The sequence below is a fragment of the Mus musculus genome, chromosome 5, assembly GCF_000001635.26.
Source record: "Mus musculus strain C57BL/6J chromosome 5, GRCm38.p6 C57BL/6J".
In the NCBI taxonomy this organism is placed as follows: Eukaryota; Metazoa; Chordata; class Mammalia; order Rodentia; family Muridae; genus Mus; species Mus musculus.
Genome location: NC_000071.6, coordinates 129,894,591 through 129,908,539, shown reverse-complemented (window position 1 = coordinate 129,908,539; position 13,949 = coordinate 129,894,591). Strand labels below are relative to the sequence as shown.

At 44.9% G+C, this 13,949-nt stretch overlaps 1 protein-coding gene across 5 annotated transcripts; it reads right to left on the bottom strand.

Moving 5' to 3' along the window:
- Positions 1 to 30: 30 nt before the first annotated feature.
- Zbed5 (zinc finger, BED type containing 5) lies at positions 31 to 12,817 on the bottom strand. Of its 5 annotated transcripts, NM_001359408.1 has the most exons (5): positions 12,688 to 12,817; positions 9,447 to 9,537; positions 9,108 to 9,357; positions 8,045 to 8,195; positions 4,917 to 6,877 (listed from the first exon to the last, which is right to left on the bottom strand). In NM_001359408.1, the coding sequence occupies exons 3-5, from the start codon at positions 9,342 to 9,344 to the stop codon at positions 5,058 to 5,060; spliced, it is 2,208 nt and encodes a 735-aa protein (NP_001346337.1). In that variant the 5' UTR covers positions 9,345 to 9,357; positions 9,447 to 9,537; positions 12,688 to 12,817; the 3' UTR covers positions 4,917 to 5,057. The 5 variants fall into 5 exon arrangements, with proteins under 5 accessions (XP_017176595.1, NP_001346337.1, NP_898911.2 ...); NM_183088.2 differs by lacking the exon at positions 9,447 to 9,537; XM_017321106.1 differs by lacking the exons at positions 4,917 to 6,877; positions 9,447 to 9,537; positions 12,688 to 12,817 and adding an exon at positions 31 to 155 and having other exon boundaries at positions 9,108 to 9,385.
- Positions 12,818 to 13,949: the final 1,132 nt, after the last annotated feature.

Genomic DNA, 13,949 nt, shown 5'->3' with positions numbered 1-13,949 from the left:
ACCCAGTGCTCCTATTGGCTCCGCTGTAGGGAGCGCTCTGTGACCTCACAGGGGGCGTGGCTTCCATGCTTCTTTGTTCCAGATGCGGAATTGTGTTTCTTCGCGGGGTCCGAATTGTAAATAAGTATAATAAACCTGGTTTCGCTGGTTAAAACCTGAAGGGACGGAATTGGGGAATGTGACTCAGTAGAGTGCTAGCATGCACAAAGGCCTGGGTTCCATCCCCATCACTGTATAAGTCAGGTGTGGTTGTGCACACACCTATAATCCTAACACTGCGATAAAAGACGAGGAGCTCTGGCCAAATGAATTTGCTAGCCTAGTTTGGGTTCATTTGTGCAAAAAGAAAACTGGCTTGCTGAATTGCTTTAACTTTGTTCTTGTGACAAGAAAATTCTCTTCACGACATTACTATTTCATTGTTATAACCAAATGTTTGGCAATAATCTGTTTAGGGAAGGTTATTTTTTTGGCTCATCGTTTGAGAATACAATCAGCTAAGACACGGTGGGCAGGATCTTGAGGCTACTTATTCAATCTGCATTCGTCCATTAGGAAGCAAAGAAAGGGGAATTCTAGCATCTTGCTTGTGTTTTTTTTTTTTTTTTTTTTTTGGTACCCCCCCCCCTCCATTTTTATTCAAGTTCCCAGCCTACTGATGATGCAGCTACATTCAAGGTGGGTTGTCTCTCTCCAATCTATAATCTCTGGAAATTCCCTCAACAAATCTACACAAAGGCATGCTTCATAAGTTAAGAAGACAGACTTACTAAACATCACAAGTAGCATGTTAGAGCCAAGGGGCTGGAGAGGGTTTAGTGGTTATGATCTTGCAGAGGATCTGGGTTCTACTCCCAACACTCACATGGTAGCTCAAAACTGTCTACATCTCCAGTCCCAGGGGACCTGAAGCCCTTTTCTGGCTTCCTGGGGCATACATACAAGCAGGCAAAACACTCATTCACACAAATAAATGCATGTAAATGTAAAAGTAATGTGTGTGCACATGGATGTTGTGAGACCCTGGCTTAAAGCATTTCTCCCTGAAAGGTAAACCCCTAAAACATTTCCCCAAGCTTGTTTTCCCTGATCTTTAAAAATACAGCTAGAAAGAAGCTCTTTGTTCTCTATAGCCAGCAAAAGGCTTTTTTGTTTCTATACTGTACAACCAGAGATGCCGGCCTTCCTGTGCCGAGGACACAGAGATAAAAATTCAGAAAGAACTCACTCCCCACTCCTGTCTTGTCACCAAGGACACCCGGAAGAGAAGAACTCCTCCCAACTCCTCCCAATTCCTCAGCTAGCTGTTAAAAGCCCCCTACTGTCACCTCTGGGGTCGAACTCCCCTGCCCTGCGAGGCTCCAGGGGTTCGTCCTCAGCTAGCTGATAATAAAACCTCTTGCAGCTTGCATCAGGTGTGGTTTTCTCTCGGGATGGTGGGGTGTTGGCCAGTTCATCCCAGGACTTGAATGGAGGCCCAGCATCCGGGGCCTTACAATGTCAGAGGATAGTTTTTGGAAATCTATTCTCTCCTCCCACCCAGTGGGTCCTGTGGGTTGAACTCAAAACCTCAAGCTTGGTAACACCCACCTTTATCTGATGAACTATCTGAATGGCCCCCACATGATTGTTTTAAAGAAAGACAATCATTAATAGATCTCATCCTTAAAGCAACACGGATATCGGACTTAACAAAGTATCTTGAGGATTAATCCCAGGGTCTCAAACGTACTAAGCACTACCACTTTGCTAATCCTCAGGCCAACAAAGTTTATCAATTTATCAGTGTACAACAGTAATTTTAGCATTTAGGAAGAAGCAAAGGCAGGCAGGACTCTGTGAATTCAAGGCCAGCTTTGTTTACATAGTAAGCGCCAGGCCAGCAAGGACTACATAAATGAGCCTACCTCTCAAAACAAATAAACATAATGATGTTAGTTAGACTCAGTGGGGTCGTGGTGGTGGTGGTAGTAGTGCTAGTATAAGCCTGTAGTGCTAGCTCTCAAGTGGTTGACACAGAAGGGTTACCTCAAGTTCCAGGCTAGTCTGGACTGCAAGGTGAAATCTTGTTTCCAAAAAAAAAAAAAGGACAATCCTTCACACATATACTCAAACCCCAAGAATGCTGACTGACAAAACTAAAGTAAAACATGGACAGAGAGTTAAAGATGGAGCATACTTATAATCCCAGCACTCGGGAGGGAAAGGCAAGTGGATGTCTGTGAGTTCAAGGTCAGCCTGGTCTGGTCTAGAGAGTTCTAGGACATCCAGGGCTACACAGTGGAAGTCCTGTCTGGAAACAAAACAAAACAAAAACTAACAAACAACAAAAAGCTAAAGGAAGTCCAATGTATGAGCATCTGTGAGGTCCATGCCAGCCAGGACGACATGGGGAGGCTGTCTCAAAAACCGCAGTGACATGACACATGCCTGATGGCAAGGGAACAAGTTTAAGGTCATTCTTAGCTACATATCTTGAGACAAACAAGTCTTCCGAGATGGCTAAGTGAGGAAGTGCATTTATTGTTCAAGCATTGCTCAAGCATGCACACGCACGCGTGCGCACACACACAAATAATAAAAATAAAAACAGCTTTAGGGCTAGCAAGATGACTTAATAGATCTAGAAGCACTTCTATACAGATCTGATGACTGAGTTTCAACCCCAGATGGCATTAAGGTGGCAGGACACACACCCATACCCACATCAAACTTACTCGTTTACTCTAAGTGGTACTTTGATTTGAATGCAGCCCCCAAGAGCTTTCCTCAGAGCTATACACACAGATGCACAAGTACACACACTCACATACAACTCACTCATTTACTGTTTATGGTAGTTAAAGTCTCTCAGTAGAAGTTTGACTTTTTGTTGTTTTCTTGAAACACAGTTTCTCTATGTAGCCCCGTGGAACTGGCTGTGTAGAGCAGGCTGGCCTCAAACTCAGAGATCCCGCCTGCCTCTGCCTCCCAAGTGTTGGGATTAAAGGTGTGTGCCACAATGCCCAGCCCTTTTTAAAAATTCTTTCATTTGCTTTGAGGCAGGGTCTCACTCTGTAGCCTTGGCTGGTCTGTAAGACATGTGTCATTGCATCTGGCACTGGAGGTGGGCTTTCATTCCTATCCTGTCTTGGTTTACCGACTCGGCTTCCTACTTACAGTAGAGGCTGTGAGCTCTCAGTATACTGCTCCAGCCATCCTGCCTACTGCTTGCTGCTTGCAAGCCATGAAGAACTTAACCCTCTGAAACTGTAACCCCAAATAAAGTCTTCTGTTAAGTTGCCTTGGTCATGGTGTTTTCTCACAGCAACAGTGCAGTGACTAATACAGTTGGTTTCTAGACAGGGTCTCACTGGCTCTGATTAGCCTTGAGCTCAAGAGGCCCATCTGCCTCTGCCTCCAAAGTGCTGGGATTAAAGACGTGGAACACCATACCTGGCGAGTAATAAATGAATAAAAAATGAGCTGTTTAAATTAACAGTGCAGCCGGGCATGGTGTCACACGCCTTCAATCCCAGCACTCGGGAGGCAGAGGCAGGTGGATCTCTGAGTTCGAGGCCAGCCTAGTCTACAAAGTGAGTTCCAGGACAACCAGGGCTATACAGAGAAACCCTGTCTCGAAAAACCAAAAAAACAAAACAAAACAAAACAAAACAAAACAAAACAAAAAAAACAATGCAGTTACTTATTTTTTTTAGTATGGAACACAGTTTATTTAGGACATGAGAAGGGGAGTTGAGGGAGCAGAGAGGGAGACACACACACCCTGGCCAGGAACACTTGGGGTGGGGGAGGGGGCAGGGAGAGAAGGGGCAGAAAGAGCTACATTTTCTAGCTAGGCGGTGGTGTCACACGCCTTTAATCCCAGCACTCGGGAGGCAGAGGCAGGCGGATTTCTGAGTTCCAGGACAGCTTGGTCTACAGAGTGAGTTCCAGGACAGACAGGGCTACACAGAGAAACCCTGTCTCAAAAAACAAAAACAAACAAATAAACAAAAAAACCAAACCAAACCAAAAGAAAACCAAAAAAAATAAAATAAAAGAGCTACATTTTCTGATGGGATGTGACTTATACAAGGTCCTCCCAATGCAGGAAAGAATCAAGGCTAATATAATGTGCTCGCTGGTTTTTGTCAACTAGACACCAAAGAGAATTATCTGAGACAACTGAGAAAATGTCTCCAGAAGATTGTAGGGCATTTTTTTTTTAATTAAAAAAAATTATTTGGGGTGGAGAATGGATGGCTTAGCATTTAAGCGCACTGGTTGTCTTCCAGAGGTCCTGAGTTCAATTCCCTGCAGCCACATGGCAGCTCACACCTGTCTGAAACTCCACCTTCAGGATTTCTGACACCTTTACACAGATACAGAAGCGTCAAAGCACCAATGCACATCAAACAAAAATACTGGAAAAGATTTAGTTAGTTCATGTGGATGAGTGTTTTGCCTACATGTGTATATGTGTAGCATATGCATGTCTGGTGCCTGGAAGTCAGAAGAGGACAGAAGATCCCCTGGGACTGTCATTATGGATAGATCAGTGGTTCTCAACTTTTCTTCTTCTTCTTCTCAACTTTTCTTCTTCTTCTTTCTTTCCTCCCCTCCTCCTCCTCCTCCTCCTCCTCCTCCTCCTCCTCCTCCTCCTCCTCCTCTGTCTCCCAAGTGCTGGGACTAAAGGCCCGGCTTGTAATCCTTTATTACGGTACCTCATGCTGTGGTGGTGACTCCCAGCCCTAAGATAATTTTTTTCGTTGCTACTTAGTAACTGCAATTTTGCTACTGTTATGAATAGTATAAATACAATATGCAGGATGTATTTTCATTATTATAACTTGGATATAACCAAAGCATAGTGATTAATCATAAAAAGAGTTACGTACTTATATATTGTAAAAAAAATTTTTTTTGAGACAGGGTTTCTTTGTGGAAATATTTATTACTAATTACAAACACATGAGATTTTGTCTTGAAGCACGGTGTGGCACTGTTAACAGTCTTAACATCATGACATAAACTACACTGCTACATTTCGGGATACTGTTCATAAAAAGCCAACCTCAGTGCGAAGGTTGAGACTGCTTCTTTCTCACCAGATCAGAAATTCTCGGGGTGGTCTTTGCAAGAGCACAGCGAAGATCATCTTCCACCACAAGTCTACTTCTGTATTTAGACTTGATAACTAACAAACTTGAGAACCCTGTTTCACACAGATATGTTGTTGGAAAAGGAAGGAGGAGGCGCAACACCATCTCTGACAGAACTGGGTATGACTGCAAACACTTGACCCAGAACTGTGTGACTGGCATTGTGGAGAAATCAGCTCTCGCCGCGTCGCTGTTGGTAAGTCTGGTGAAATCTTCTTGCGCAGTCTCGGGAACATCTTCAGCTTTGACTGAGAACGGGCTCCTGGCGAGTGCAAACGGAATCTCGGGTAGATTTGGAAAGTACCAGGAAATTTCACTTGCAAGCATGTCCAAGTGTTCTTTCACGGAAATCACCACTGTAATCCTTTTGTGCTGTTCAATGTCATGTTCCTCAAAGAAGGCGGATAAGGTAGGCAACATGTAAAATTTATTTTCATCCAATTTTTTTTGCCAGAGTTGAAGTTTCATTTGGAATGAGTGGATCTTTTCAGACAGATCCAGGCAGGTTGAATTTGGTCCTTGCAGTGATAAATTCAACTCATTCAAAATGGTAAAGATATCGACCAAATAAGCTACCTTCTGCAATGCACTGTTATCACTGAAAAGTGCTTCGAACTGCCGTATTGCTTTTTGGTTAAAAAACATTTTGAGTTCGTCACGGAGCTCAAAGATACGTTTTAGAACTTTCCCTCTTGACAGCCATCTCCCTTCAGTATGAAGTAGCAGGGTTTTGCTTGGCTCATCTAAATCACTGCAGAGCTGCAGAAACAGTCGACTGTTCAAAGAACTCGCCTTTACGAAATTGACAGAACTCAGGACACTTTTCATTACTTCCTGGAAGTCTTGGGGCAGCGTCTTCATTGCTAATGTTTGCAGATGAAGCATACAATGAGCTCCAATGGCTTTTGGGGACTCATTTAGGACCAGGCGCTGAAACCCAGATTGACAGCCCAGCGTAGCTGGGGCACCGTCTGTGCAAACTCCACAGATGCTTTTCCAAGAGATCTCATGCTGTCTCAGAAACGAGTCGACTGCCTCAAATACATCAAGGGCAGTAGCTGTCCTTTCAAGAGGTTTGCAGCAAAGAAACTCATCTTTAAAGTCACCATCATTAATATACCTCACGTAAACCATTAACTGTAAACAGTTTGCAACGTCTGTCGATTCATCGAGCTGGATGCTGCATATTGGAAGTGGAGCAGATTTAATTTCCTGGACCACCTGATCAAGAATATCAGCAGACATGTCATGTATTCTTCTTCGGACAGTGTCGTTAGATAAGGAGACTGCACTCAGTTTTGTAACAAATTCGTCTCCGATCATGACGCGAACCCTGTCCTTGGCCACCGGGAACAGTAAGTGCTCTGCAAAGGTGTGCGGTTTCATATCTCTGGCAATTCTGAGGGCCACCAAATAGGAAGTTTCCACGGCTGCCACGTTCTGTTTGTTGGACTTGCTGCCAGTATCAGGTCTGGCTTTCTTGAGTCCATCAGCTTTGCTTCTGAAATAGTTGGTATCCTTGCCGGCGAAGCTGGAATGCTTGCTCTCAAAATGGCGTTTCAGTTTGTTGGGTTTCATCGACTCCGCCGACAGAACCACCCCACAAATGACACACTGTGGTCTCTCAATTCCTACTGTGATGGTTGAGGTAAAACCATACTGCAAAAAACCCTCATTATATTTTCTTCTCTTAACGTTCCTCTCTCCATGATCCACTGGCCTGGGATGGTCCACTAATGAAAACAATCCATAAAAATAGCTTTAATAACACAAAGACAATACTTAGCATAGCTCAGCCAATGGAGTACATTAATGTTTCCTATGATGTACCATTCTCTATGGGTTCCTGTGGTTTTGTTTTGTTTACATACCTGTTATTATCACAAGGGAGAAATATTCAGCAACCATAGCTGTATGTATATTTTTTTCCTTTTTTTATTAGAATTTTTTTTTAAAGATTTTTAAATTTATTTTATGTGACTACACTGTAGCTGTCTTCAGACACACCAGAAGAGGGCATCAGATACCATTACAGATGGTTGTGAGCCACCATGTGGTTGCTGGGAATTGAACTCAGGACCTCTGGAAGAGCAGCCAGTGCTCTTAACCACTGAGCCATCTCTCCAGTCCCAGATATTTTCTTTATTTACATTTCAAATGTCATCCCCTTTCCTGGTTTTCCCTCCAAAAATCCCCTATTCCCCCCCTCCCCCCCCAGTTCACCAAGCCACTCACTCCCACTTCCTGGCCCTGGCATTCCCCTCTATCGGGGCATAGAACCTTCACAGGAGCAAGGACAGCTGAATATAGTAAAAAAAAAAAAAATTTCGTTCCAGGTGGTGGCAGCTACCTTTAACCCCAGCACTCAATCCCAGAGGCAGGCTGATCTCTGTGAGTTTGAGGCCAGCCTGGTCTACAAAGTGAGTTCTAGGACAGCCAGGGCTACACAAAAAAACCTGGTCTCAAAAGTCAAAACAAACAACAACAAAAACACCCCCCCACACACACATCCAACAATCAACATCCAGACTAAGTTCCTGTGATCTGATTTTTTTTTCTACATTACTTGATGACTTTGCATTTACCCAGTAATTACGACTCCCAAAGTGTCCCTTTACCTCCAATATTCCTGCTTTCAACACAGTAGCTGCTCTCTTCACTTGGGACTGGTCCACTTAGTACATTATGGCGCCAACCCTGTCATATTCACCTGTAATTGATCATGGTGCGTGTGACAGGGTTGGTGAGCTGATGCCATCTCGCTGCTGAGTACCCGTGGATGAACTCCTATGAAAAAAGGTCTTTCACCCCCAAAGAGGTCTCAACCCACAGGCTATAACCTAACCACTACCCTACAGGGTTCAGGACCATCACCCCGAGCAGAGGGACAAGTCGCCTACCATTTGCAATCCTGCACTGCCGCAGCACCTCGTTGAAGCCCTCACAGAGCTTGACATCGCTCTGGTTCTGAGCACACTCCAGAAACTGCTTGATCTCTAGAGAGCAAGGTCCAAAAGACTGCTGGTTCTGCAGCTGGGCTCCCTGAGGCTCCTGCAAAGACACAGCATCTTGTGTTGAGATGAGAAAGCACAGGGCACCACCCAAGGGCAGCGCTCACACACTGGGAGCTGGGGAACAACTGGAGAAAGGTGCAAGTTTAGTGCCAGCCAGGAACATGGCAGTGAAAACGATGTAAAGAACAAAGATGTCCTCGCCAACTCAGAACCAAAAGCAACAAACGCCAAATCACATCATCTGGAGCGTAAATGGGAGTGGGTTTGGGTCACACAGTGAAGACTCTGTCTCCAAAAGCAACAACAGGAACCCAGTATAAGTGTAGTCAAGATAAACACCCAAAGCCCAGGAGGCTTGTCATGAGTTCAAGGCTAGCTTGAGTGAGATACTCTCAAGAAGTGCCCATGGGGGCTGGTGAGATGGCTCAGTGGGTAAGAGCACCCAACTGCTCTTCCGAAGGCCCAGAGTTCAAATCCCAGCAACCACATGGTGGCTCACAACCATCTGTAACAAGATCTGACTCCCTCTTCTGGTGTGTCTGAAGACAGCTACAGTGTACTTACATATAATAATAAATAAATCTTTAAAAAAAAAAAAAAAAAAAAAAAAAAAAAAAGAAGTGCCCATGGGGAGACTGACCAAGCATCGGCTGTCAACATCGGCTGTCTTCCCTTCACCACTCCTACTTATTACCTGGAGACAGGGCCTCTCACCAAACCAGAAACTACTTATTTCGTCTCAGCAGGCCAGCCAGCCTTTCTGTGGGAACTGCCTGTCTCCGCCCCACAATGCACGTGGTTACAGTTATGTATGGCTATGCCTGATTTTTTTGTGGGCTCATAGGATTTGAACTCAGGTCCTCATGGTATCAGAGTAAATGCTTATTCATAAAAGATGCTCGCCAGCTGCCAACTCATCTCAGAAAGGAGAAGCTGCCCCAAAGCTCACCTGGTAAGTGATGTCGGGCTTTGCGGGCTCAGCACTGCCACCTCCGCTGAAGCCCCCAGTGATGGCGTGACCCAGGGTGTGTCCCACTGCAGAGCCCACAGCCACACCGGCCGCGGTGGTAGCCATCTGGGCCATCAGGCCTGGCTGCCGGGGCGCAGCGGCAGGTGAGCCAACTGCAGATGGCGCAGCTGCTGCTGGAGGCTGAGCTGCAGGTGCTCTTCGGGGAGCAGCCCTCATCTGAGGGGCCCGGCTGGAAAAGAACAAAACTCCTCAGGTCCCAGACAAATGGCTTTGCAATCTACTCAAGAGACCAAACGGGCCAGGTTTGGTGGCACACACCTGTTATCCCAGCACTGAGAAGGCAGAGACGGAGAAGTAGCAGATGAAGGTCACCCTCAGCGACACAGTGGCTTATTTCCTCTTCTACGTGCTGTATTATTTTATTGAGATTATAATAGCTACAGCATCTCGCCCTTCCGTATCATCCCTCCAACACCCCGGCCCACACATATACCCCTCCTTGACTGCTGATTTCAAATTTGTGGCTCTTTTGTCATTGTTACTAAATGCATACATGTGTATACCTACACACTCCTAAATATAATCTGCCTCAGTGTGTATGCTCATTGCATGAGTGTGTTTTCAGGGCTGACCGCTTGGTATTAAATAACTAACTGGTGTGCTCTAGCTGAGGGGAGACTATTTCTCCTCCTCTGGGCAAGCATTGTTTTCTTTATGCAGGGCTGAGGACTCTGGCTTTCCACTGTACACTCTGACATATCTATTCTCATCCCTGTTCTTCTACATAGTCATCTTAAGGCCAGCCTGAGAATAAATGTCCTCCTTACAAAACAAAAAACAAAACAACCAGCCTACTATACTACTATATTCAAACTTCCTATTCCTACATCAGCCTCAACCAGTGCTGGGATTACAAGCCATTTGTCACTCTGCCTGGCTTAATTTTCTATCTTTTTTTTTTTAAGATTTATTTATTTATTATATGTAAGTACACTGTAGCTGTCTTCAGACACACCAGAAGAGGGAGTCAGATCTCATTACGGATGGTTGTGAGCCACCATGTGGTTGCTGGGATTTGAACTCAGGACCTTTGGAAGAGCAGTCGGGTGCTCTTACCTGCTGAGCCATCTCACCAGCCCCAATTTTCTATCTTTTCACTTTATTGTATTTCATGTGCATGATTATTTGCCCACATGTGTATCTGTGTACCACTTGCATTACAGAAGAGGGCATTAGATCACCTGAAACTGGAGTTACAGATGGGGTTGAGCCACCATGAGGGTGCTGGGGATCAAACCTGGGTCCTCGGGAAAAACAGTCAATGCTCTTACTGTAGAGCCAACTTTCCAGCCTCTTTTTGTTGTTGTTGTTGTTGTTGTTGTTGTTGTTGTTGCTGTTGTTGTAGACAGAGTTTCTCTGTGAACACCTGGCTGTCCTGGAACACACTCTGAAGACCAGGCTGTTTTGGAGGTTGGAGATCCTCCTGCCTCTGCCTCCCAAGTGCCCCAGGAGCTTGTGCCCTTAAAGGCCTGTGCCACCACCTCCTGCATCATTCTAAATCTTTAAATACCCATATCATACACATGCAAGAAGACTATAGAAACTGTTTCTATTGGTTACATATATATATATATATATATATATATATATATTACATATAACACACTATTTTGTCCTTTTTTGGAACTTTTCATGACTCCACATGGCCCACTGTATCTCTAAAGGACAGTTATTCCAATACTTCATAAAATCATAGACTTATTAAAAGTTAGAAAGGATGATGGAGAGATGGCTCAATAGCTAAGACCACCAGATACTGGCTTCCACAGGGTCCATGCTCAGTTCCCAGGAGCTCTTAACCACCCCCTAGATGAAATTCAGCTAGCTCTAGGCCATTCTACGCTTCTGGCCTTTCAAGGCTGACACCCCCACTTCATGTATATGTACCCACTGACAGACAAAGCTGGAAAGATCCCCTGAGGGTTTATTTATTCCAATGTTAAACAGCTACTTTGTGTACCAGACTATTTCAGGCCACAGGAGGCAGAGGCAGGAGGATCTCTGTCAAATCAATGCTATACCTGTCTAAGTAGTGAGTTCCAGGACAAGAACTCCAGAGTGAACCAACAGTTTTCATTTTATTCCTATATCAGTATCAAATAAAATGTCATAGTATTAAAGAAGAAATATCAGACAGGTACTGCCATGGACTCCAGTGGGTCTCAATCTTCCTGATGGTATAATGATCCCTTTATTACAGTTCCTTATGTTGTAGTGACCAAATATAAAATCATTTTCCCTTCTATTTCAAAACTGTAATCTTGCTACTGTTATAAACCATCATGTGGGCTGGCGAGATGGCTCAGCGGTTAAGAGCACTGACTGCTCTTCCGAAGGTCCGGAGTTCAAATCCCAGCAAACACATGGTGGCTCACAACCACCCATAATGAGATCTGACGCCCTCTTCTGGTGTGTCTGAAGACAGCTACAGTGTACTTCCATATAACAATAAATAAATTTAATAAATAAATAAACCATCAGGTAAACATTTTTTGGAGCCGAAGGAGTAGCAACCCACAGGTTTAGACCAAGGGGTCTCCCTAGCCTAGTTAACATCTGAATTAACATTTCAGGCTGGGGGAGGGAGAGGGGGATGCTGGTGCTGAAGTAGAGTGTCCTTGCAACCCACTGCTGACAACCTGAGTTTGAGCCTTAGAAAGATCAACAACCAACTCCCATAAAGTGCCCTGTGACCTTCACACAGGCTCCCAGATGGGACATCTGGAATCTTGATGCTGTCAAGAATTTCCTACTTCGTGTGGACAGGAGATGGCTCAATGGAGCAGCAGTTCTCAACTTGTGGGTCAGGACCCTTTCACAGGGCTCGCCTAAGACCAAACTTACAAAATTACAGTTACAATGTAGCAAAAAAAAAAATTTTTTTTAATGATCAGGGGTCACCACCACAACAACAAAAGGATCGCAGCATTAGGAATGTTGATACCCCTTGTAGTAGCGTAATTACAACTAAGGGTTAGCTATCCTGGACCCAAAAGGTGGAAAGAGAGAATTCTAAAATTCTCGAACCTCCACACACAAATAACGAGTAATTTTCTTTTATCCTTTTTTTCCCCCCTTCTATAAACCTTTAAACTCTGTAATCCCATCCCCAGAGAAGCAGAGTCAGGAAAATCAAGGAAGGCTATCCAGGACTTATGAAGTCCAAAGCTAGCCTGACAGAATCAAAAACACAGTAAGAACAAAACAAAACAAAACAAAAAAACACCCCCAAGAGCTTGACACCTATCACCATTCATTCTTTCCTCACCTCCTCTTAGACTATGCCCTCGACAGCCCTTCCCCCAACCTGTCTAGGGAAAATGTCACATTTCAGAGTCCTCTCCCGGAGTGCACAGAGCGTGTCCCCGTTCTCCGGGAGTCCTCCCCTGGTAGCGGATCCCTTTCGGCTCCCTCCATCTCACCCTCGGCTTCGCAGCTCTTAAGCTACAGAACCTCGTCCTGGCCGCCCGCGCTTTGTCCCCAGTCCCGAGGGTCTCACCCGGCCAGAAGGGTCACGCGGGAAGTGCGGATTCGGCTTCCACGTGGCATCCTCGGTGTCTGCACCTTAAGCGTCCAGACACAACAAACTCGGGAACGCCCACGGGCGTCCAGCAAGGAGGGAGGAAGGTGGGAGGTGGAACCTCCGCACGTAGCCAATTAGAGCCCAGGAGAAGCACGATCGCTGAAAGTTATTGGACGAACCAGACATCAGTAACTGGCAATGCGGTGCCACTGCGTACCACGCCGGGAAGTTGCTTGGCGACGAGGCGCTGTAGCTAATGGGAAGTTCCTGAGGTTGCTCTCTCAAATCTTGTCCTTCGGTTCTGAGATGTATGGTTAGTTTTTTTCTTTCGATGGACCACTGGATTCCTCCACTGCCAGGCTGCCCTTTGATTTTGAGACCCTTCTGCCTCAGCATCTCAAGTGAACTGGCATCTCAAGTGAATTACCCGCATGTGCTGCCACGCCCACTGTGTTAACACGTGTTAAACCTGAAAATTGAGTGGATGAAGACTAAACTCTATTGTCTAATCAAAAGCAAGCTTTATTTTAGAGGTGCATCCAGCATCAGGACTGGATATCCGGCTGTTTTATCCTAAGTTGGGATTTTAGAGAACAGGCCCTTACTGGCCTTTTGGGATTCCTTTTATGGCGGAGCGATAAAAGATTAATAGAAAACAGATGTAAGCATGTTTACAGGGCCTAGAGTATTGACTGTTAGAGATTGTTAGAAAAATACAATGAAACAGGAAGACAAGGATATATATCATATAAATGAGGTCTTTCCCCCCCCCCCCCCAGATTACATCAGATTTAGGAAGCAAACTTAGATAGAACCCTAGTTTCGTAAGTATAGGGGCTTAACACACTGGGTTCCTTAATTTGCAAGGTATGGGTACTTAATACAATGTGGTCCTTAATTTCGAAGGTATATGGGTTTGACACATTGCACCCTTTGATTTATGGTCTCATAGTCTCATCTTGGCCTGATTAACTCTTTCAAATCTTTGACAAGAGAGCAAGCATTGCTTGATGTTGTAGTCGGGGGAACAGGATTCTGGTATTGAGTATCTGGAGGGTGATTAGGTTAATATTGCACCAAAAACACAGAGCGCAAGTATTATGATTGATAGTAGAACCATCAGGGGGCCAATGAAGGGTGAGAAACATCTTAGCCAGGAGGGCCAATCAACATGTGCCTTGGAGATATTATTTCTCAATGTAAGTTATCGATTAGGTTATCGATGGTGTTAGAGAAAT